At 43.7% G+C, this 21,480-nt stretch overlaps 1 protein-coding gene across 9 annotated transcripts in view; it reads left to right on the top strand.

Annotated features, from left to right (window-relative positions):
- The window catches only part of pik3c2b (phosphatidylinositol-4-phosphate 3-kinase, catalytic subunit type 2 beta), a 117,300-nt gene that overhangs the window by 49,904 nt on the left and 45,916 nt on the right, over nucleotides 1-21,480 (top strand). For 8 of the 9 annotated variants that reach the window (XR_015850660.1, XM_088337432.1, XM_088337430.1 and 5 more), the window contains 8 exons: nucleotides 5,326-5,448; nucleotides 7,592-7,759; nucleotides 7,830-7,944; nucleotides 9,430-9,572; nucleotides 20,003-20,191; nucleotides 20,253-20,346; nucleotides 21,201-21,295; nucleotides 21,379-21,480. The exon at nucleotides 21,379-21,480 is cut by the window's right edge and continues 79 nt beyond it. Coding sequence is in view for 8 of the 9 variants with exons in the window: in XM_088337432.1 (XP_088193558.1) it covers nucleotides 5,326-5,448; nucleotides 7,592-7,759; nucleotides 7,830-7,944; nucleotides 9,430-9,572; nucleotides 20,003-20,191; nucleotides 20,253-20,346; nucleotides 21,201-21,295; nucleotides 21,379-21,480 (1,029 nt within the window). In the remaining variant the exon portion in view is untranslated. The remainder of the gene's footprint in view (nucleotides 1-5,325; nucleotides 5,449-7,591; nucleotides 7,760-7,829; nucleotides 7,945-9,429; nucleotides 9,573-20,002; nucleotides 20,192-20,252; nucleotides 20,347-21,200; nucleotides 21,296-21,378) is intronic. The other variant, XM_088337431.1, reaches the window with a different exon arrangement.

The raw sequence follows: 21,480 nt of genomic DNA, 5'->3' as shown, positions 1-21,480 counted from the left end.
TATATATATATATAGGGCAGCACGGCGGGGCAGTGGTTAGCGCTTGTGCGGCACAGTTCATGTCATAGGAACCTGTCGTGGGTTCAAATCCAGCTCCAGACTTCCTGTGCGGAGTTTGTATGTTCTCCCCGTGCTTGCGTGGGTTTCCTCCGGGCACTCCGGTTTCCTCCCACGTTCCAAAAACATGCATTTCAGGTGAATTGGCCGGTCCAAATTGTCCCTAGGTGTGAATGAGCGAATGAGTTGTCTGTCCCTGTGTGCCATGCGATTGGCTGGCAACCAGTTCAGGGTGTCCCCTGCCCACTGCCCGGAGATGGCTGGGATGGGCTCCAGCCCCCCCGCGACCCTAATGAGGATAAGCGGTACGGCTGATGAGATGAGATATATATATATATATATATATATATATATATATATATATATATATCCGAGGGGGCTTGCGTGTTCCAGTGACCCTGGAGAGCGATACCGTCGGGAGCTTGCTCCTGGTAGGGTCACCCATGGCGGGCCGGTCTCCGGGGTAGGTTCCAGACAAACAAAGACCCCAGCGTGTTGGTACGCTGTGAGGTGGCAGCCCCACCAACAGACTATCCTGCGGAGGGCTAACAACTCACCCAGGAGAAACCCCCTTTGTTACGAAACTGACCAGAGAAAGAAGCCGGACTGACCAACACGGTAACGGACCCCAGCCTGCCCCCGACCAACGAGTACGGATCGACCTTCGTCGTAAGACCCGTGTCGCCACCTGGAATGTCCAGACACTCCTTCGCCCCGGAGCTGCCACCCTGCTGTCCCGAGAGCTCTGTCACTATAACATCACCCTGGCAGGGCTCTGTGAAGTACGATGGCAAGGCAATGGGGAAACAACAGCTGGCAACCATTGCTACATCTGGAGTGGCCCAGAGAGTCGGACCGGCCTTTACGGTGTGGCTCTCACCATTCCAAAAGCCCTCCGGAGGTCCCTCATCAGCTGGACACCAATAAGCGACAGACTACTGTCTGCTCGCTTCCTCCACCATCACGGCAAGATGACAGTGATCGTCGCCTACGCCCCCACCGATGTCGCTGATGAGGATGCGAAGGACGCGTTCTTTGACCAACTCCACCAGGCTGTCGACCAAGCCCCACCACACGACGTCACCATCATCCTCACTGATGCCAACGCCACTCTATCCAGCAATGATCGGTCCCCCGGCTCACCTGTCGGCACCACCTTCGTTGACAGCACAACAAACGACAATGGCAACCGCCTCCTCCTCCTCTGCCACCAAAACAACCTTTGTGTTGCTGACACCTGGTTTCCCCGGAAATGCATCCATCACTGGACGTGGTACAGCCCAGATGGCAGAACCAGGAAGGCATTGGACCACATCCTGATATCACGACGCTGGAAGTCGTTTGTAACCAACTGCCAGGTGTTCAGAGGAGCACAGCTTGGCAACACAGACCATCGTCTGCTGGTGGGCCAGCTCAAGCTAAAGCTCCGAGCCAACCAGCACAAAACTCTGCCTCGCCCCGACTCCTCCCGACTCAGCGACCCCAACATCGCCAGAGACTTCAGTTCCGCCGCACTCTCGATGCCCTGGCTCCTGACAAGCTGACAGACTGGGCGGCCTTCAAGGAAAGTGTCCTCCAGTCTGCTCACAATGTCCTCGGACGCCCGCGATCCTCCCCGAGAAAGCCCTGGATATCAGAGAGGACACTAAACATCATAGACCAGCGGCGTGAGGCCCGGCTCTGAGGCGACCTCACGGAGTATCGGAGACTGAACCGCCTGCGCAATGTGGCCATTGCTGAAGATAGGGAGAGGTTTTGGCAGGCAGAAGCCCAACAGCTTGAGTCCGCGGCCAACAACAACAACATGAGCCGCGTATTCAGTCTACTACGCCAAGCCCGTAGCGGCCCACACATAAAGACAGCCCTGGTAAAAGACTCAGACGGCAACCTCATCATGACAGAAGCCAACTGTCTCAGGCGCTGGAAGGAGCACTTTAGCCTCCTCTTGCAGCACAGCACCATCCCGGCTGATCCCACCCTCCTAGTGGCTGCAAACACAGCACCTCCTAGCGACGCCTGCTGCACAGACCCTGTAACACCCGAGGAAGTGAGAGCTGCTCTGAAGAAGCTGAACACCAAGAAAGCCCCCGGCATCTGTGCCATTACCGGCGAGATGCTAACCTGCCTATTCAACCAGGTGTGGGAATCGGAGCAGCTGCCCACCGACTGGACCAGAGGAGTCATCATGCCCTTCTGGAAATGCAAGGGTGACAGGCTTGTCTGTGGAAATCACAGAGGTTAACCTTACTCTCCATCCCGGGCAAGGTCTTTACCAGGATCTTGCTCAGCCGTGCCCTTCCAGCAATCAGAAGCTGCCGCCGTCCCCAGCAGGCTGGCTTTATGCCCAACCGCTCCACAACGGACCACATCTCTGCCGTCCGTTTGCTGATAGAGAAGAACCGTGAATTCCGTAAAGATCGCCATCTATATATCGGATTCATTGATCTGAAGGCCGCCTTTGACACCGTCTGCCACTCTTCACTGTGGAACATCCTCCAAGCTCTCGGAACACCACCCAAGATCATAGCCCTGTTCAAGCTACTCTACAGCAACGCAGAGAGATGTGTCCGTATCAACGGCATTGACTCCGACTGGTTTACTATCTCCAGCTGCGTTCGTCAAGGCTGCGTGGCTGCTCCCGACCTTTTTAATTGCATCATCGACCATCTGATGTTCAGGGTTAGTGAGCGCATCCCCGGAGTGTCTTTCGGCAACTACCACCTGACTGACCTGGAGTATGCTGATGACACATGCTCAGCACTTCCTACAGCCAGCTGAGAGACGCTCTGGGCATTTACAGCGAAGAGGCAGCGCGGCTTGGCCTCCAAGTGAGTTGGACGAAAACCAAGTTCATGTATGTCGGTGATGGACCAGATCCACCTACCATCCAAATTGGTGGCGACATCGTAGAGCCTGTCAAGAGCTTTGTGTATCTGGGGTCCATGGTGACACACAATGGGGACCTAAAACCAGAGATTCTCCGCAGAAGAGCCCTAGCAGCATCTGCTCTGCAGTCTCTCTGGAAACCACTCTGGCGGCACCAGACCATCGCACGCAAGACGAAGCTCCGCATTTACAACCTCGCCGTACTCTCTATCCTGCTTTATGGCTCAGAAACATGGCCCCTGAACGACACCCTGGCCACAAGAATCGACGGTTTTGATAGCAGGGCTCTCAGAACCATCGAGAACATCAGGTGGCCCCAGCGAGTCTCCAATATAGAGCTCAGAGCCCGCACGTGCCAGCCCCGAGCATCTTCCTTGGTCGCACAACGCCGCACCCGCTGGTTTGGCCATGTCCTTCGTCTACCACCAGACCATCCGACACGAGCCATTCTCCAGTTTGACCCAAAGGCAGCAGGCTGGAGACGACCACGAGGGAAACCCCGCATTCGATGGCTCGACGTCGTTGCGGGCGACCTCCAACAACACGGAGTTGCTGTAGAGGATGCAGAACAGCTGGCACAAGACCGCCAGCATTGGAAAAACCTGGTTCATCTGGTCGGCTCAACGCACAGGGACGGGACCCCCCGACCTTCGCTGGAGCAATAATCAATCAATATATATATATATATATATATATATATATATGTTTCTTTTATCTCTCCATTCTTATTGTAGAATGTTCAATGACACTCACTGTGTAACATCTTATCAAATTAAACACACAAGTAGTTCCTTACTCTCCTCATTTCTTGCATTATACATAACTTAAAAATAATCATTCATTCAAGCCTTCGTTCTGAGAGCGCCGGTCTCCTTGTGATCCCAAGAGCCAAGAAGTGTCTCCATCCGGGCACCGGTGTTGTTGTTGTTGAGTCACTCAAGGCGCCTAAGGATAATCCTCAGTATCAACATGAAGAAAAATCCATGTGATCCAGGTTCTAGTTTGGACACTGATTTAATGGAGGGCTGCAACTAGAGGTAAGATCAGGCCTTAAAAATGCAGCCCGACCTGACCCGCGGGTGTATAAACCCGAACCTGATGAATTAAATTGATTTGATAAACGAGCCCGAAATAAATCTGAAGCCTTAATTTGCTGCCAAAGTAAACACAAGGCTTTATTCTGACCGTGCGTACTTCAGCGCCAAACTGTGCGTTTTGGCTGAACTACTAGCTTGGGTTTTCCTTGGGGCAGAGTCCCTCAAATCAAGTGTGCACTGCAAGTGCACCTAAATGAACAGTTTGGCATAGAAGTGCACACCTCGGCGACGTGCAGGGAACAAAAGTGAAACTGAACGAAATGGCGCCTAAAAGACAATCAAATTCTGCAGATTACAAGCTGCAAAAAGTTAAAGATTTGGCCAAAAAAGCAGAACAAAAGTTTGTAAAGCTTGTAAGCTATTGGCAAGAAGCAGAAATGGCATCTGACGTGAGGTGGAGTAGGAAGCAGCTCGTCCTTTACCACAATACAAGGGAGGAAAATTTATTTGGATTTAGTAATTTTGGGTTGTTAAGTGTAGCTTGTTAAGCATCTTCTGTATCCAAATAACTACTTGAGTAAAAGTAAGTGCCTGCTGTGTTGGATTGCCACGAAGAGAAAAAAAGAGAAAAAAAAAACGACGAGAGAGAAACCCAACCGGCCTGTCTTAATGATTGACATTCAAGGTCCAAATTTAGGGTCGGGTCCGGGCCCAAGGTCTTACCTCTAGCTGCAACTAACGATTATTTTCATAACAGAAAAATCGGTCGAATATTTTTGATTTAACGATGAATCGGATTTCTTGGACATATTTAATTTCCTCCTCTTAATTTCAATGTTGAAGCTTTGGACGAATAGAAAAATTGTGCACAAAAGAATATTCGATAATATAAATCAATTTTAAAAATCCAAATGTTCATTAAACAAAAATACTTACAAATATATGCTATATGCCTGCAAATATATAAGATACTCTTTTCGTACCACCATATCCAAAGATCATATTTCATTTGGACTTATCATACAGCTCAAAAAAGAAAGCAGTACATTTCATTTTTATGTGTAGCAATTTTTATTATCCACAAAAAATGTATCCAAAATGTAAACCCACATTGCAAGATACGGTTAACAAATTTTGAATTTTTGGGGTTAAATCTTTAAATATGATAAACACTCCGAATATGAAAATTTGAAATAATTTGCTTAAGAATCCAGCCATTGTTCTTACTTTATTTTATTGGATTATTTTCAGATATTTTTTCTCTCTGTATTTCTGCAGTACTTTCTATTCTTAGAAAACTTTGTTTCATGATAAAACGGTCAAACATGTGCTCTTTGTGTTTTAGTTATGAGGGCTTCTTCCTGTCATGCGCACTGATTCACGGAGGGGTGGAGCTTTGCGCACCCCAACACACCAGCAAACAGCCGGTCAGCAAATACCTTTTTCACCTGGTGGTGTGGGATCAGAGGTATGCACGCACTCGTGCATGCATGCTTGCACGCACAAGGCCGTCTGTCTTTTCAGCTTTCCCTTTTGTCACTCGTTGATATGCCTCTTACTTCTGGTTCTTATTTCTTGTTAACCTGTCAGAATTATCACAAACTTTAAAGACATTTGTTTCCTCTATTCATGTAAAACATGAGCATAACCAGCCCGCTTTTGGGGGTGCTCTAGCATCTAGTACCCCCAAGAACTATAGTATATTTAAAAATCCCTTTCCTCAGGAAAGGACAGGATAGGCTTAAATATGACTAAAAGTGCTAGATAAAAAAATAAAAAAGTAGTCCAAAACAAAAATGTGAACAACGCAACGCGCTTTGAAATGGTTCAGTCTATTTGATTCCTTGCACCACCCTTCCCGCTTCTCTTCTGGAAGTTTGAAGTGTTAAATAGAATGCATTATTGTCTAATAAGTTCTATGCTTCTCCTTCTGTATGTATGAGGGACTCCTATTAGAAATAAATAAGTAAAGACTGGGCTTGGCGTAGTATTAGTGTTTATGCTAACCACAACGTTTAATGTGGTATTCAAAAATGAGAAGTGACACTCCTTAACAGTGTTGAATGTTCCTATAGCACACTAAAAGTGTAATATTTGACAATTAGATGGCACAGTATTGTCTACAATTTTTCATAAGTCGAATGGTCCTAAGTAGGGGAGCATCTCGTGTTTTTCTCACTTAATTTTCTGGAGGAGTTTTATTTTTTGTTATTAAACTGATACCGTTTTCTTCTATAAATATACCCAAAAGTCCAAAGAGACGTGATTTGATAAAACGGCAGAGAAAAACAATTGCTCTGAAAAAAAGCATCTGTTTGCCCCCTCTTGGAGCGGCGTCATTCATGCAAAATTCATGGGAGTCCATGGTGTGTGTTATAGTTTTTATTTTTTAAATGTTACCATATTCTGACCTTTGTAACCAGTTATAGATAAACCCTGCTTTGCACCTCATTGTCTCCACTTTGTGAAAAATATCTCCATGCACATTTACAATTACTTTTCGAGTCAAAAACTCGTGGCATGGAAAGATTTTGGTGACGTCACAGAAGACAACTTCTGCACCAACTCTGGTCCACCATCTAGCGTTTCCAGAGGTGAAATGAGTGCATCATTAACACTGTATATAATGGAAATGGGGTGTTTGACTTGGGACAATGTGAAAAGACTGTCAGAATACAACCTCAGTTCTACAGACATGTCTTCCTTTGAGAAATCTGGTGAGTCTTGAATGGGGCTCTGAAGAAATGTTCACTGCATTCAGTTAAATACCTTCTCACCTTTGATTGGAACATCCACCAAGCAACGCCCACACCCCTGTAATAAAGAAGAGCCAATTTCTATTTTTTGGCCATTGCTTAAAAAGGAGAGTGGAACGATTTACATTTACCCATCCCTGACACAGTTAAGATTTTGAACAAAATCGACATCAAAGATATTTCATTGTTATTCACTCTATCCTAACTGAGGATCAAAGGTTGCAAAAGTTAAGACTTTCATTTACTCAATTACATTTCTCAAAACACATACCGTATCGGTCATGTCATCACATGTGCAAAGAATTAAACTTAATTAAAATAATAGTTTTGACACATTAAACCAATGAGACATTTTCGTTCTATGTCCTGTTTGTCCTTTATCTTTTGAATCCATTTGAGGTAACCCTCCTGCTGCAGTGAAGAGTATGGAGATCCTTGAGTTGGGAGGAAGTGTGGCAGTGGTACGCCTGCTTCATTTGAAAATCAACTAGTCAAAGATGGTGTTTATGCAACTATGGTAAAACCTTCCATCTGAACGCCGGCGTAACCTCGATATAATTTCGAAAGTTACGTGAAGTTAAAAAAAAGGCAAGTGCTTTTGACACAAGCCAGATTCGTGCCCAGAGAGAGTTGGTCTCTTACCATGGCCTTTGTCTCCAAATCTATTCATAACCTCTATGGACAGATTTTTTTTCTGTGCAGCTGGGGAGCTGAAAGTTGGTAGAATATCTTCAAATGTCCCAACAAACTATGCTGTTGTTTAGTCCTTTTGCCTTTTTCAGATGTAATGTCTTACCCCCAAGCACTGTTGGCCTGTCGCCTCCTTTAAAGTAGCTGACTCTTGTGTTCGCGTAGGGTGACGTTCCCAGTGCAGATCAGCCAGCTTCCCAGAGAGGCACAGCTTTCTATGACACTCTACACCACTACCCTGCCACCTTCTGGTGGGGGAGAAGAGAAGGGCAAGCAGCGACGCAATGCTGAAGTTCTGGGTTGGGTCACCCTGCCACTCTTCGACTTCAGACAGTAAGTAGCTACCCATCTGCATGTGCAACTGTGTGCCCCCTTTGGACTTTTAACTCACCGGCTTGTGCAGTATGCTGACACGTGGTAGAAAGCTGCTCGGCCTTTGGCCTTCGACGGCAAGAGGAAGCGTCAACGCCCGTTCTGGGTCACCCAACTTTAGCCAGCCGGACAGCGTCATCTTGCAGGTGAGGCAAGCTGCCGCCAAGTTTAGCTTAGAGGTATGATCGGGACTAAAAGATTCAGCCAGATTCAGCCAGACTCAGGTCTGTGGGAATTAAAGCCCGACCCAGCCTGAGCCCGACCAATTAACCCCGGGCCATCACACAGTGGGTAAACACCAGTCACTGAAATACCACACATATGCCACATATCATGGGAAAGCTTAAACTCTTGGTATTCAAGGTATGACCATTTCAAAATGTACTCATCACAAAAACATCACGATCAGTCTGAAACAACGTACCCGAAAACTATATAAATGGGATCGCTCACACAAAAGAGCTGGGAACTTTTACTCATGACACGATTCCCTGCAAATATGGTGTAGTGACTCTCAGGAAAGTCCAATGAATTCAACCGTATAAAATATTTATTCCACAACACACGATAATGCACACGGATAAAAAAAATCTGCCTAAAAGCATTCCTGATTTGTTTGAAAATCATTGTTGTAACCCATCTGTTTGGCTCAAAACTCCCCTTTATAAATAAACAGACTTTTCATGATGACTTCTTGTACAGCCGTTTTCTCTGACCTTTTCATTGACACAATTCTTGGCCAATTGCTAGCTTTTTTTTTTCACCGTCCTTAGCGAAAGATATATTTATTTTTGTTTTCAAAAAAGTTGTCGGCAACCCGGGCGGAGACGTTTTGTAAGTTGTACGCACGAAGTAAAAGATGCACGCCCCGGGCGTCCGGGCAGGCATTATTTCAGACACTGTAATATCGTATAATAAAGTAGCCACAACATGTGTCAGTGCTGCAATATCCGTGGGTGACTGAGGCAATATGTTTGAATTCAAATCAATGTAGTCCGCACGAGTTGTGCTCTGCATACAGCAAAAAATGAATCAAACTAAACTTGTGTGTTGCTAGTTAATCAGGGGGGTAGAATGGTCAATTGCAGCCAATACATCATGATTAATAGATTATATCGTTGAAAAAAACTCAAATAATGCTAATTACGAAGATCGATTATTGCACTTACAAGAATCCCTACATCAAGAAGTACAACGCTAATACGCTTTATTGAGTTATTTGGTGAATTTGTATTTTTAAGTTCTAAATTAAACAAGACTATATAAACATTTACATATTTTATATTTATGTTTCTGTAGATGTTACATTAACCAACAATTTTCCATCACTGAAAATCTTTTTTATGAGTTGACGAGAATATTTTAAGGGCATCCGTCATTTACCTGGGTGAAAATTTGGGCCAGTGACCACAGCAGCGGTACGTCTATAGTGGGGCACTTTGAGACGGGCGGAGAGACAAAGAAAAAAATGCCAAGTGGATAATAAAACAAAAGACAGCGATAGAGAAACTTAGCCCGGCCCGATTGTAAGATTCCAATTTTAGACCCCGGCTTGAGATCTTACCTCTCTTCCAGTTGCACCACAGGGAAGAACAAATTCTGAGGATGTTGTTTTGATGCTTCTCTCATAGGTGGACTTTCCAGTGTCGCCCTTCGAAATTCGCTTCAGTACGCCGCCCGCTGTCGATTTCTGCCCTCAATACAACTTTTCCCGACTGGACACTGTCAGCCAGGTGGCACTGCGGGATATTTTGCACAAGAAAGCCTTTCTCTGGTCAGACCGCCACTTCTCACACACAGATTAATAACACACGCACATACTCATTGGCCCAATACTGTAGCTAAAACTATTTTAAAATATGTATTGCAGTCAATAAATGCATATGAGTTTGTACTTGTGGTACAAATGTGTAATTAAAAATGTATATTAGTGACTGAAGTCATAAATGCATAATGAAAATGTACAAATACGTAAGTCGCACACATGCGTCAGAAATATGTCATACAGTGGGCTCTCTACATGCGTGATTAATTTGTTCCCGGATCGCGCTCGTATCTACAATCGCTTGTTTCTTGAACCAGTTTGCCCCATAACAAATAACTGAAAACCAATTTATCAATTTGCGGCCTCCTATAATCGTCCAGGTCAGTGCTTCTTATTTATTTTCTGTCACGCCCCCCCCTTGAAAAAAATAAATCTTCCCACGCCCTCCCCAGGAAGTCCATCTCCTAATCTAGTTTAATTATTTTTTCATGGGTTCACTTCAGGGTTTGCTCCACTTAGTATCTACGCTTCATACTCAATGCTAATACTCTGCTATGTGCACGGCGTGGAGGTTAAATTCAAGTCAAGGCAAGTCACATTTATTTGTGTAACTCTTAATCACAAAATGACTCAAAGGACTGCACAGGTTACAATTACACCATCCCCTGATCTTAAACCAAAATGCAGGCAAGGAAAAATTCCAAATCTCACGAGGAAAATAAGACACCCTGAGAAGGTGCCTCACAAGTGGTAATCCCTCTCCCAGGATGACCAGGGTGCAACAGATATAGCATTGGGTAACAGTACACAAAACATAGTGAACATCAATAAAAGAACACAATAGGTAATATGTTGAAATTTGGGCAGAAATTGCATGACAGCTACGACGCCTCGAGCCTGTAAAATAGTTAAAAAAAAAAAATTCATGACATCAACGACGCAGCTTTCCATCTCTGCCGGTTGGTTGATGCAGGCGTTGACATGCCTCAGGTCCAGATGCTCGTCCGCTGACTAATCTGAAATTGTCCTTCTCCCTTGTATCAGCACCAGCCAGGCAGTTGGAAAAAGACAGGAAAACAAAATCATTAGGTGGGAATCAGTCTTAAGTCTAGAATTAAAACCTTCCACTGAGGTTGCAGATCTTATCTCCGGAGGCAAAGCATTCCATGGCACCGGGGCCCGAATGGAAAACGCTCTCGAGCCTGCAGTCATCTTTTTGGCTCTTGGCGTCACAAGTAGACCAGCATTTTCTGAGCGGAGGCTCCTTGCAATAACATAATAATAATAATAATAATTTCCTTTGTATTGTCATTCTTTGTAACAATGTACACAGAACGAAATGTCGATACACCTGACCCGTTGTAGCGAGCCGATGCAGCCGCAGCCAACAGATAGGGGGAAATCAAATCGGGGAATAAGAAGGGGCAAGTCAATGCAAACATTTGTATAGTAAGAGAATCTTAAAGTCGCATCTTAAGCGGACTAGTAGTGCAACTTAGCTAATATAAGAGTGATATGCTCAAACAATTTTGTCTATTGCTAAGAAGAGATCATTGGTTACTTAAGCCAGGTCTGTCTCAATAAAGTGATTTGGTCTGAATGCTGACTGGACAGATTCGAAGAGATTATTTTCCGACATTAAGTCGTCCAGCTGCTGTGCAACAACCTTTTCAAGTTATTTTGCAAAAAAAGTTAGATTTCACCCTGGCCTATAATTACATAGGCTTACTGGGTCAAGGTTAGGTCGCCTAAGCATGGGTTTTACGACTGCAGACTCAAAGGCTACTGGGACAATACCCGAGGATAGCGATATATTAATAATATTTGAAACTGAAGATTTTTCACCAGGTGCCGGAAACTGGTCAAGCAGTCAAGTAGTTTGTTTGGCCCAACTGACCATCTGTGTCGGACTATGAATGGACAAATCCATACCTGTCAACCTCCACGGCTCCATGCCCTTACAAACTGTCGTATTTTCACTTACAAAATAATCTTACACCATATTTGTTTTTCAAACGTGTTTATTTTTATGTTCTTTAACATATTATAGTGTAAATGTGTTTTGTTATATCATATATACTGTTAAATAACATTTTGTTGTGAGATACTGAGTTGCTCGACATGAATGAGGTTTATTATAAAAAGTTCAAAAATTAAGTAGCTTGGGAGTTCACTGTAGAAGGAAAAAATACATGCAAATATAATTACCGTATTTTCCGCACTATAAGGCGCACCTAAAAGCCTTTATTTTTTTCAAAAGCTGACCATGCGCCTTATAATACAGTGCGCCTTATTTATGGATCAACATTAAGTCGCAAAGTCTTCCAACTAACTTGCAGCCGCCGACTAGATTTTCCCCGAACGCCAAGTACTCCGCGGTGTATGCTGGGATTTATTTACCGGCGTTTCATTGGCTAACCAATGTGTCAATCATCATTTGAATCGATCACTATTGGCTAAAGTTATTCGGAGGTCAAGGGGCGGATCTTTTTTATCATTTACAGGCTGGCATAGGCTTAAACGGCAAAACAAAGCCTGCAATTGGCCGAAAAATATGTGTCAATCATCATTTGAATCGATCACTATTGGCTAAAGTTATTCGTAAGTCAAGGGGCGGATCCTTTTTATCATTTACAGGCTGGCATAGGCTTAAACGGCAAAACAAAGCCTGCAATTGGCCGAAAAAGATGAATGTGTATAGCACGTGGTTGACTGCATACAGAAAGCATTTTTTTTACTATTCTGTATTTGTAAATATTTTATTCTCCTGGATTTACTACACTCACGGATATAAGAGGACATTGGCTGCACATTATTATGAACACAACAACTTCGGTGAGCTACTCCGGCTATTTATTATCCCTGTATCTTGTTTTCAGACTGAACTCGTCATATGCACAGTAAAGTTGCGAGCGAAAAAGAAAATAGAAACTAAGGAATGGTTGGCATTTCTTGAATCCCAAGACTTTAACCTTCCGAATGATGGAACGATGCATTTGAGTGACATCGTATGGACACCGCATCCGCACGTGTTCTCGACACATATTTGCGTCTTTGCAAGCTTTCGGAATGTTAAGGGGGTAATAAGTTTGACTGAACTATCTGACTGTTTTGTCGACGTTCCCATTGTAGTGCCTTATAATCCGGTGCGTCTTATGTATGTCAAAAATAGGACCAAAAACAATTTTTTCGGGGTGCGCCCTATAACCGCCTTATAGTGCGGAAAATACGGTAAGTAGAATAATACATTTTCTTATTTTCTGCATTAAATTATTTTTGGTATTATACTGGTTAAAAGGATAACCACAAACCTGTCTTTAGTTTCTCCTTTCATACTTCCTTTTTTTCTTAACTTCTTTATACAACATAATAATTCTTAAAATAATGCATCAAAGTAAGAGAGCCGTTTGAGAGCCGGCTCTCTTTAATGAGTTGAGCCGAAAAAGCTGATTCTCTAAAAAGAGACGGACTTCCTTTCACTACACAACTACCACATGAAATCCGATGTTTTTTAAGACCACATGTATTTAAAATGTACTCAATCAACCCCGCCTGTTGTTTTCAGATGGAATGACTTTTGGCATTTTAATTCAGTTTCGGCCATTGTGACTTGATGATTGTATCCAAAGAAAATTCAAAACTATGTTGTAATATAGGCCTACTGCTCTGCTTTCTCTTTGTTTTGTGTGATCGGAATGATGCAGGATGGAGAAATCCCCAGGCGGCAGACGCATGCGCACAGTAGCATCAAACCGCTCGCTTCATTTGCAACGAAAAAAAACGATACAGAGATAGAGGCTACCGCGGCGAATTCGTTTGACTTGATTGATTTGCCGTTTCGTGATAGTCGGTGTATGGTATCCATAATTGACAAATTTGCGTTTTTCCATACAGATTTTCTTGTATGTGGTACACATCTTAAAATGCATAATAAGCGTACTTTGTACGGCAAAAACGTACAGGTTGACAGGTATGCAAATCACTAAAACTGAAAAATATTTATGAATAGCAGCCGATACGGATGTGACCCAAAACCTCTGCATCTTTAAGGTCTGACGGGGTTGCAGAATGTTCATTTAATATTTTATTACGGATGAGTTGAAACTTTTTATTAAAAAATACCGACGTGAACAAGACACTGCAAATGATAGTGCCACTGCTCCTTAGTGTAGTGGAAGTGCAATTGGACTTGATTCTTTGGGAAGTTAAAAAAAAAAAGTCCCAAAGGTCAAACGTAACAGCGCTCCCCTTAACGGAGCCGCTCGCCTCACTATTTTAAAACCACTGGTTTATGTTCACCCTAAATAGCTATATAACATATTTTCTTGATCACTAAAAATTCATTCAAATACTAATAAAACAATAAAACACAGTAATGAGATAAATACAATAAGCAAAATGAAATGTGAGGTTCCATCCATCCATTATCTGCACCGCTTATCCTCATGGGGTCACAGGGGTGCTGGAGACCATCCCAACCATCTTCGGGCAGTGGGCAGGGGACACCCCGAACTGGTTGCCAGCCAGTCCCAGAGTACGCAGGGACAGACAATTCGCTCGCTCATTCACACCTAGGGACAATTTAGACTGGCCAATTAACCTATTATGCATGTTTTTTGAATGTGGGAGGAAACCGGAGTGCCCGAAGGAAACCCACGCAAGCACGGGGAAACCTTGCAAACTCCACACAGGAGGTTTGATCTCATAACCTCAGAACTGTGCCGCACACACACTAACCACTGCACCGCTGTGAAAATGTGAGTTTATTTTGTGCAATTACCATGGAGGAAATCTGGGATTGCCAACAGAGGTGTACACGTGGTGGTTGAGGAGTTGAGGGAAAGAGGTGCGAGAGGAGTGAGGAAATACAGAAGAACACAATAAAAAAACAACACGAGAGTGTAGATGGGAAACGCACGTGGCTGTGAGCGGTCTGAAGGACTCGGCCCTCTAGGAGTAGCATCTAGAAATTATCGTAACAGGTTTTTTCTCAAGATTTTTGCTTGAAAGACATCTGAAATTTCTTTAGCAGCTTTTATGTAGCGGGGCCAGTGTATAAATCTGCAAAGGTGTACATTAATGTAAGTGTTGTCAGGGGAGAAGCCTTCTACTCTTGCTGCTCATTAACTCCTTAACATTTCTGTACAATTCGCCTAAAATCCCAATCCAAGACGTACTCAAGTAAATTGAATGCTTTTCTTGAACCATTTGGAGAATATGGCGGCGCGCGCGAGTGCAGCAGCTTCACATGTCTTTCCAGTGAATCTTTTTACTTTTAGTGTTCTTTTATCTCTCATCTTTTCTTTGATAAATACTTTTTTGGCAACAATCACCTTAAGTCGCCAGGAACTTATTAACCTGGGTCTAAGATTAGACTTCGACTCATTTCACGACTACAACACCAACAACAACATCCCAAGGACATACGAAGACCACCAGGATCTTCTTGGGTGATCTGCCCGCCCAACAAGCGACGGAGACGGTGGAGGGAACGTAAGCAAAAACAAGGCTCTCGGGGAGGCCTAGCGGAGAAGCTAAGAAGGCGACCACACCGACAAGCGCTTCCGAGCATTTTCCTGACCAATGCCAGGTCCATCGTTCACAAAATCAGTGAATTTGAGCTGCGGATAGCTACCAACAGCTTCGTACAGAATTGCAGTATTTTTGTGATCACGGAGTCTTGGCTTGACCCGCGGATCCCCGACGCTGCAGTCCAGCTAGCAGGACGCACGCTACACCTACACGACCGCAACGAAGACTCCGGTAAAAAAAGAGGTGGGGGACTATGTGTTTACGTGCATAACGCGTGGTGCAATAACAGCAGAATCATCGATACACACTGCTCGCCCGATATAGAGTTTCTAGCAGTATCGTGTAGACCATTCTATCTACCAAGAGAGCTAACTGTGCTCATTGTGATAGCTGTTTACATCCCTCCGGATGCTAACGCTAGCACAGGTCTACCCAAATCAAAAACCCTGGATGTCCAGCGAGGTCTGGAGACAAGGCTCTTTACAGTGTGGCCAGGGCTGACCTGAAGAGAGGCATTAAGAAAGCAAAGGCAGCCTACGCGAGGAGGATCGAGCACCGCTTCGCTGGAAATGACCCGAGGAGTATGTGGCAGAGTCTTCAACACATCACTAACTTCAGAGGCCACAATCTGGCATCTGTTGAGGCTGATGCTTCACTAGCTGCGGACCTTAATCAGTTCTTTGCTCGCTTTGAAGCTGATAGGCCAAAAACAGCCACATCACACCCACCAACAACCAGCAGCAACACACTCATATTTCAGGAGCATGAAGTTAGGCGTGCGCTGAAAACTATAAACCCCAGAAAGGCAGCTGGCCCGGATGGAGCACCAGGGAGAGTACTCGAGGACTGTTCCGATCCGCTGGCTGGGGTCTTCACCACCATCTTCAACCGGTCCCTGTCACAGGCAACCGTCCCACCTTGCCTCAAAACCTCCATCGTCATTCCCATCCCCAAAAAGTCAGCAGTGGACAGCCTCAACGACTATAGGCCTGTCGCTCTTACGCCTGTGGTCATGAAGTGCTTCGAGAGGTTAGTGTCCCAGCACATCAAAAACTCCCTGCCTCTCACACTGGACCCTCACCAGTTTGCCTACAGGGCAAACCGCTCCACTGACGACGCCATAAACACAGCACTTCACCCTGTGCTGGAACACCTGGACCACCGGGGGAGCTACGTCAGAATGCTCTTTCTGGACTTCAACTCAGCTTTCAACACCATTATCCTGGTGGAGAAACTCACACACCTAGGACTCTCTCCCTCCATCTGCCACTGAATAATGGACTTCCTCTCGAACCGCCGACAGTCCGTGAAACTCGGTAACCACGTCTCTCCCACCCTAACACTGAACACTGGCTCCCCCAAAGTTGTGCACTGAGCCCCCTCCTTTTTACCCTCTACACCTCCGACTGCTCACCGACCCACCCCACAAACACAATCATTAAGTTCGCTGACGATACCACCTTGATAGGCCTCATCTCTGAAGGGGACGAGGCGGCGTACAGGGATGAGGTGGAGTCACTGTAACGTGGTGTTCGAAAACACCACAAAAACAAAAGAACTGATAATGGACTTCAGAAGGAATGGCAGGAATCCAGCACCACTCATCATAAAAGGAGACTGTGTAGAGAGTCCACTCCTTCAAATTTCTGGGTGTGCACATTTCCGGCGACCTCTTCTGGTCTGCAAACACCAGAGCGGTGGCAGGGAAGGCCCAGCAGCGACTGCATTTCCTGAGAGTGCTCAGAAAAAAACAGCTAAAACAGCAGCTGCAGGTGTCCTTTTACAAAGCCACAGTGGAGAGGATTCTGATGTACTGCTTACGGTGTGGTATGCTGGGTGCACAGCAGCAGACAGGAAAACGGTCCAGAGGGTCATCAAAACAGCCCAGAAAATCGTTGGTTGCTCTCTGCCCAGTCTGGAGGACATTGCCTGCTCTCGCTACCTCAGCAGAGCAGGAAACATCATCAAGGACTTTTCTCACCCCGGCCACCACCTCTTCGACCTGCTGCCTTCCGCCAAGCGCTACAGGTCACACAAAACAAAAACAAACAGACTCGGAGACAGTTTCTTCCCCAGAGCCATTACCACCCTAAACACACACGGCACAAAAAACTGAAAAACTCTGTATGTAACATCCTATATGCCGACATTTCTTGGGTAAATTTTGTGGAAATTATAACTATAACCTTATCCTCCTTGTTTTATAACCTTATCTTCTCTGTTCCTTTATCTTCTTGGGTTTTTTACCTCACTGTAAATGTGAGAAACTGGAGTGTCATGCCCAATTTCGTTGTCACAATATGTTAACCCATTTTGTAACAATGACAATAAAGGTATATTCTATTCTATATGGACCCTAAACAGACACCGCACAAAAAACTGAAAACTCTTTCAAAAAACTACCTCACACGAATGTAAAATGGTACTCACGCCTATGTTCTTACACATGCTGACTGCACTATGTTTGTTCACTGCTCAAAACAGACACCGCACAAAAAAACTGAAAACTCTTGCCAACACTACCTCATACGAATATAATGGTACTCATGTCTATTTTCTTGCACATGTCGACTGCACTATGTTTACTGCTCACCTTGCACAATGTCTGACCATTTATTTTTTCTGCACTATGATGACTATGTTTGCACCAATGCATATGCTGACTATTATTTTGCACTATGATGACTTTTGTACCAAATGCAATATTGCACAACCCTTACGATACCAACGGCATCACGATAACAACTGTATGTAACATCCCACGTGCCGACATTTCTTGTGTAAATACCATGTAAATTATAACTATAGCCTTATCCCCCTTGTTTTATAACCTTATATTCTCTGTTCCTTTATCTTCTGGCTCATACCTCACTGTGAATGTGTAAAACTGGAGTGTCAGGCCCAATTTCGTTGTCACAATATGTTAACCCATTTTGTAAAAATGACAATAAAGGTATATTCTATTCTATTCTATTCTATTCTTCTATTCTAAGATAAAGATTATCACCTATAATGGATGTCTATATGTCCCAATTATGTACATAGCACACTTTGTGTATACTATTTGGGTGACTCCTAAATGCAATAACATATAAATCGTAGCACAATGCAATTCCAAACATCTACATGTTCTCACAACCTGTGGGAAATTTGAGACGCCAAGTGTTTACTTTTGAACACTTTCTCTTTGATTGAAAATACAAAAGCATGAAAATTTACATAATTGGTACCTGTACGCCACAAGGGTTAAGTAATCTGGGTTGAAACCAGACATGGGGACTTGAGACTTAGTGACTTGGACTCGAGTCGACTCGAGTCGCTGTTTTTATGACTTGTGACTTGACTTGGACTTGGCAATCTAAGACTCGGGACTTGACTTGTGACTTGACTTGCCCAAGAAAAAAATACTTGGGACTTACTTGGGACTTGAAGGTGAAGACTTGAGACTTACTTGAGACTTGCACATGTGTGACTTGGTCCCATGTCTGGTTGAAACACATAGAAATAGAGGGTTTCTATTCTCGCCTGATTTTCTTCGCCATAAAATGCCTGCAAATGAGTGTAGCATCGCCAACTTATTTGGCAAACAGGTGTGACAATAGCTTGAAGCCTCACCTGATACCTTGTCAAATTTGATCACAATCTGAAAAACTAAACATTGTATTTTACATATTTTTACGAAGGTTTAGGCGTTTCTAACAGTGGCCATATGGCAATGACTACTACGTTTGCAACTTTGCATTTTACTTTGGCCAATTTTTTAGACACAGTGGAAAAGTTGTAAATGTTTAAATTCTTTTTTTTCAGAAATCAATCAATTATTATGCACACTTGCGCGTAATAATGATGCGTAAAAATGAATCTACAAAGGGAGTTTTGGAGCGAAACAAAAGAATTTCAAGAAACAACGTCACAAGAAAGTTTTAGGAGGAGATATTTGCGTCGATAGTCAGTAAGTATCCCCAAATGAACATAAAACACCAAGTCAGCATGTATTTCTGATGCGCAAAATTAAAATAAAGGAACAAAAAAACATGCCCTACATTGTGATGTTATTGCATTAACTGCTGTTTATTAGGTTTGAATTTATTGTGCATCTGTATTGCCCAAGCACTTTTATTATACTTAACAGTGTGGTGTGTCCTTTGAGGTGTCTTTAAAAAGTTAAAAGTAGAATATTTGTATTTGTAATATAAGTATGTTTTAACAGTGCCCAACTGAGTTCAAAGAGCCCTCATAATTTGTTTCCAATTCTCCTATCTACTTTTATTTTACTTTTAGCACCGCTGTTCCAGGAGTCACAACAAATTAGGAAGCAGGAGAGGGTGCAGGAGGAGTGGTGAGGGATGTTATGCTCGTTACCGGGTTATTTTGATAGTGTGGCCTGAAAATGATAAAAGTAAAAAAATCCCTGCTTCAAATACAGTCCAAACGCCCACCCAAACCTCAACAATACGAAAAAATAGTTATTTTGTCACTTGAGGAATGATCTGACCAATGCTACATTCCAGAAATTGGGAAGTTGTATGATCTTACTCAAAAAGTTCCAAGTAAGTTAGGAAGTCAGGGTTTTCCAACATCCGACCAGGAAAATAATATTGGAATGACACTCAAGTTGCTAGGTCTTAGTCACAAAGTCGGGATGCATATCTTTTCTTCTAGTCGGAGGTTGGAAAACTCAGACTTCCCACTTTTCTGGAATGCAATCATGACTTTAAGTCATGAGATGGCGGCCAAGAGTAGCACAATTTGAAGTTGCGTACACCACCTTTAAAGTGGCAGGTTATGATGAAAAGTAAAAAGTCTTTTTTTGTTTGTTTTTACTTCCCTAGATTCAGCCTTCCCACAATGCTTTTTCCACCTGTTACATTTTTTTCCTCATGAAGTTATTGAATGTGTGCTTTTAGGCTAACGGCAGAAGACAAGCGCACTGTGTGGGAGAAGAGGGCTTTCTGCCAAGAGGAGAGGGGAGCACTTCCGTTGGTCCTGGCCAGCGCCCCCTGCTGGCAGTGGGCCTGCCTGCCTGACATCTATGCACTGCTGGGCAAGTGGGACTGCCTCAGCCCGCTGGACGCGCTGGGACTGTTGCACGCCTCGTAAGTATCGACAATAAGTGTTGAGTATCAGCTGCATCGAGACATTGCCGCATGTTATCAGGTTCCCAGACCAGGAGGTTCGGAGGACAGCTGTCCTTTGGATGGACGCCATCTCTGAGCCCGAGCTCATCGACTTCCTGCCTCAGCTGGTGCAGGTAGGCGGACACTTTGGTCAGTTCTTCTCTGCTATATATTTTACTTACCACAATAATGTTTATTCTTTTTATTTTTCCCAACTTACGATTGTAAACAGTAATCTGTTCTTTATCGTGGCGGTTGTGTTACAAAAACAACCTGTGATAGGTGAAAAAATTTTTACATTTTAAAAAAATTTATTCTGCAATTAAATACTCTTACAGTTTTCAACAACCACCAGACCATGGACCGTAAATGAGCCGCACAGAAAGTACCATGTTTAAATGTGTATACAGACATTTTTATTTAACCCAAGGAAATCTGATTTTGGTTGAAGCAGGACTGCGGAGTTCTCGGGACAAATCCTAACTGTAGATGACGAAGAAAAAAGCATTACATTTTAACTCATCATAATACTATTTTTCCTCACGTTGCCACATTGTAAAAAGTTGTAATGGAGTGTTATTGGAAATAGTTCAGCCAAAACTACATTGTACAATATGATTTAAAATCTAATACTTTTTCCTATGCCATTTTAGATCTTCACTAGTTTAGTAATCAGAGAAATTCATTTCCAACGACTGTACTGGGGGAGATAATAAGCATTACACTAGAAAAATAGCAGAAGGACAGACAATCTGTATATGACAGTTTAAGACGATGAGGTTATTTTTACTTTAGTTTTCAATCTTTTTTTTTTTTTTTTTGGGCGTGGGGGTTGAAATGTTACTAATTTTAATAATTCAATTTGCTTTGTTCAATCTTTTTAATGGTTTTTCTTCTTTTCTATTCGTCTTCGATATATTTTATTCACTGAGCCAAGTAGAGACTGCCCTTTCTAGTAAATATTTTCCCCTTTGTATGTTATGATGAGGCGGTGAAGTACGAGTGCTACCTGGACAGCTCGTTAGTGCGTTTCCTGTTACGCCGTGCCATTGGTGACCTGAGCGTGGCTCACTACCTCTTTTGGTAATATTTGCCCTTGTACCTTTAAATACAAGAGCTTTTTTTTCCATATGTCTTGAATTATTTTCTTTGACTGCATCCATCAGGCTGTTGAAAGACAACCTGCAGGACAGCCAGTTCCGTGCTCGCTATCAGCATCTGCTGGCTGCCCTGCTGTGCTGTGTAGGCCGCAGCCTCCGAGAGCAGCT

The sequence above is a fragment of the Urocampus carinirostris genome, chromosome 6 (assembly GCF_059441175.1).
Source record: "Urocampus carinirostris isolate Australia breed hairy pipefish chromosome 6, RoL_Ucar_1.0, whole genome shotgun sequence".
In the NCBI taxonomy this organism is placed as follows: domain Eukaryota; kingdom Metazoa; phylum Chordata; class Actinopteri; order Syngnathiformes; family Syngnathidae; genus Urocampus; species Urocampus carinirostris.
Note: the sequence above shows the minus strand (reverse complement) of the source record. Positions and strands in the feature narration are given on the sequence as shown.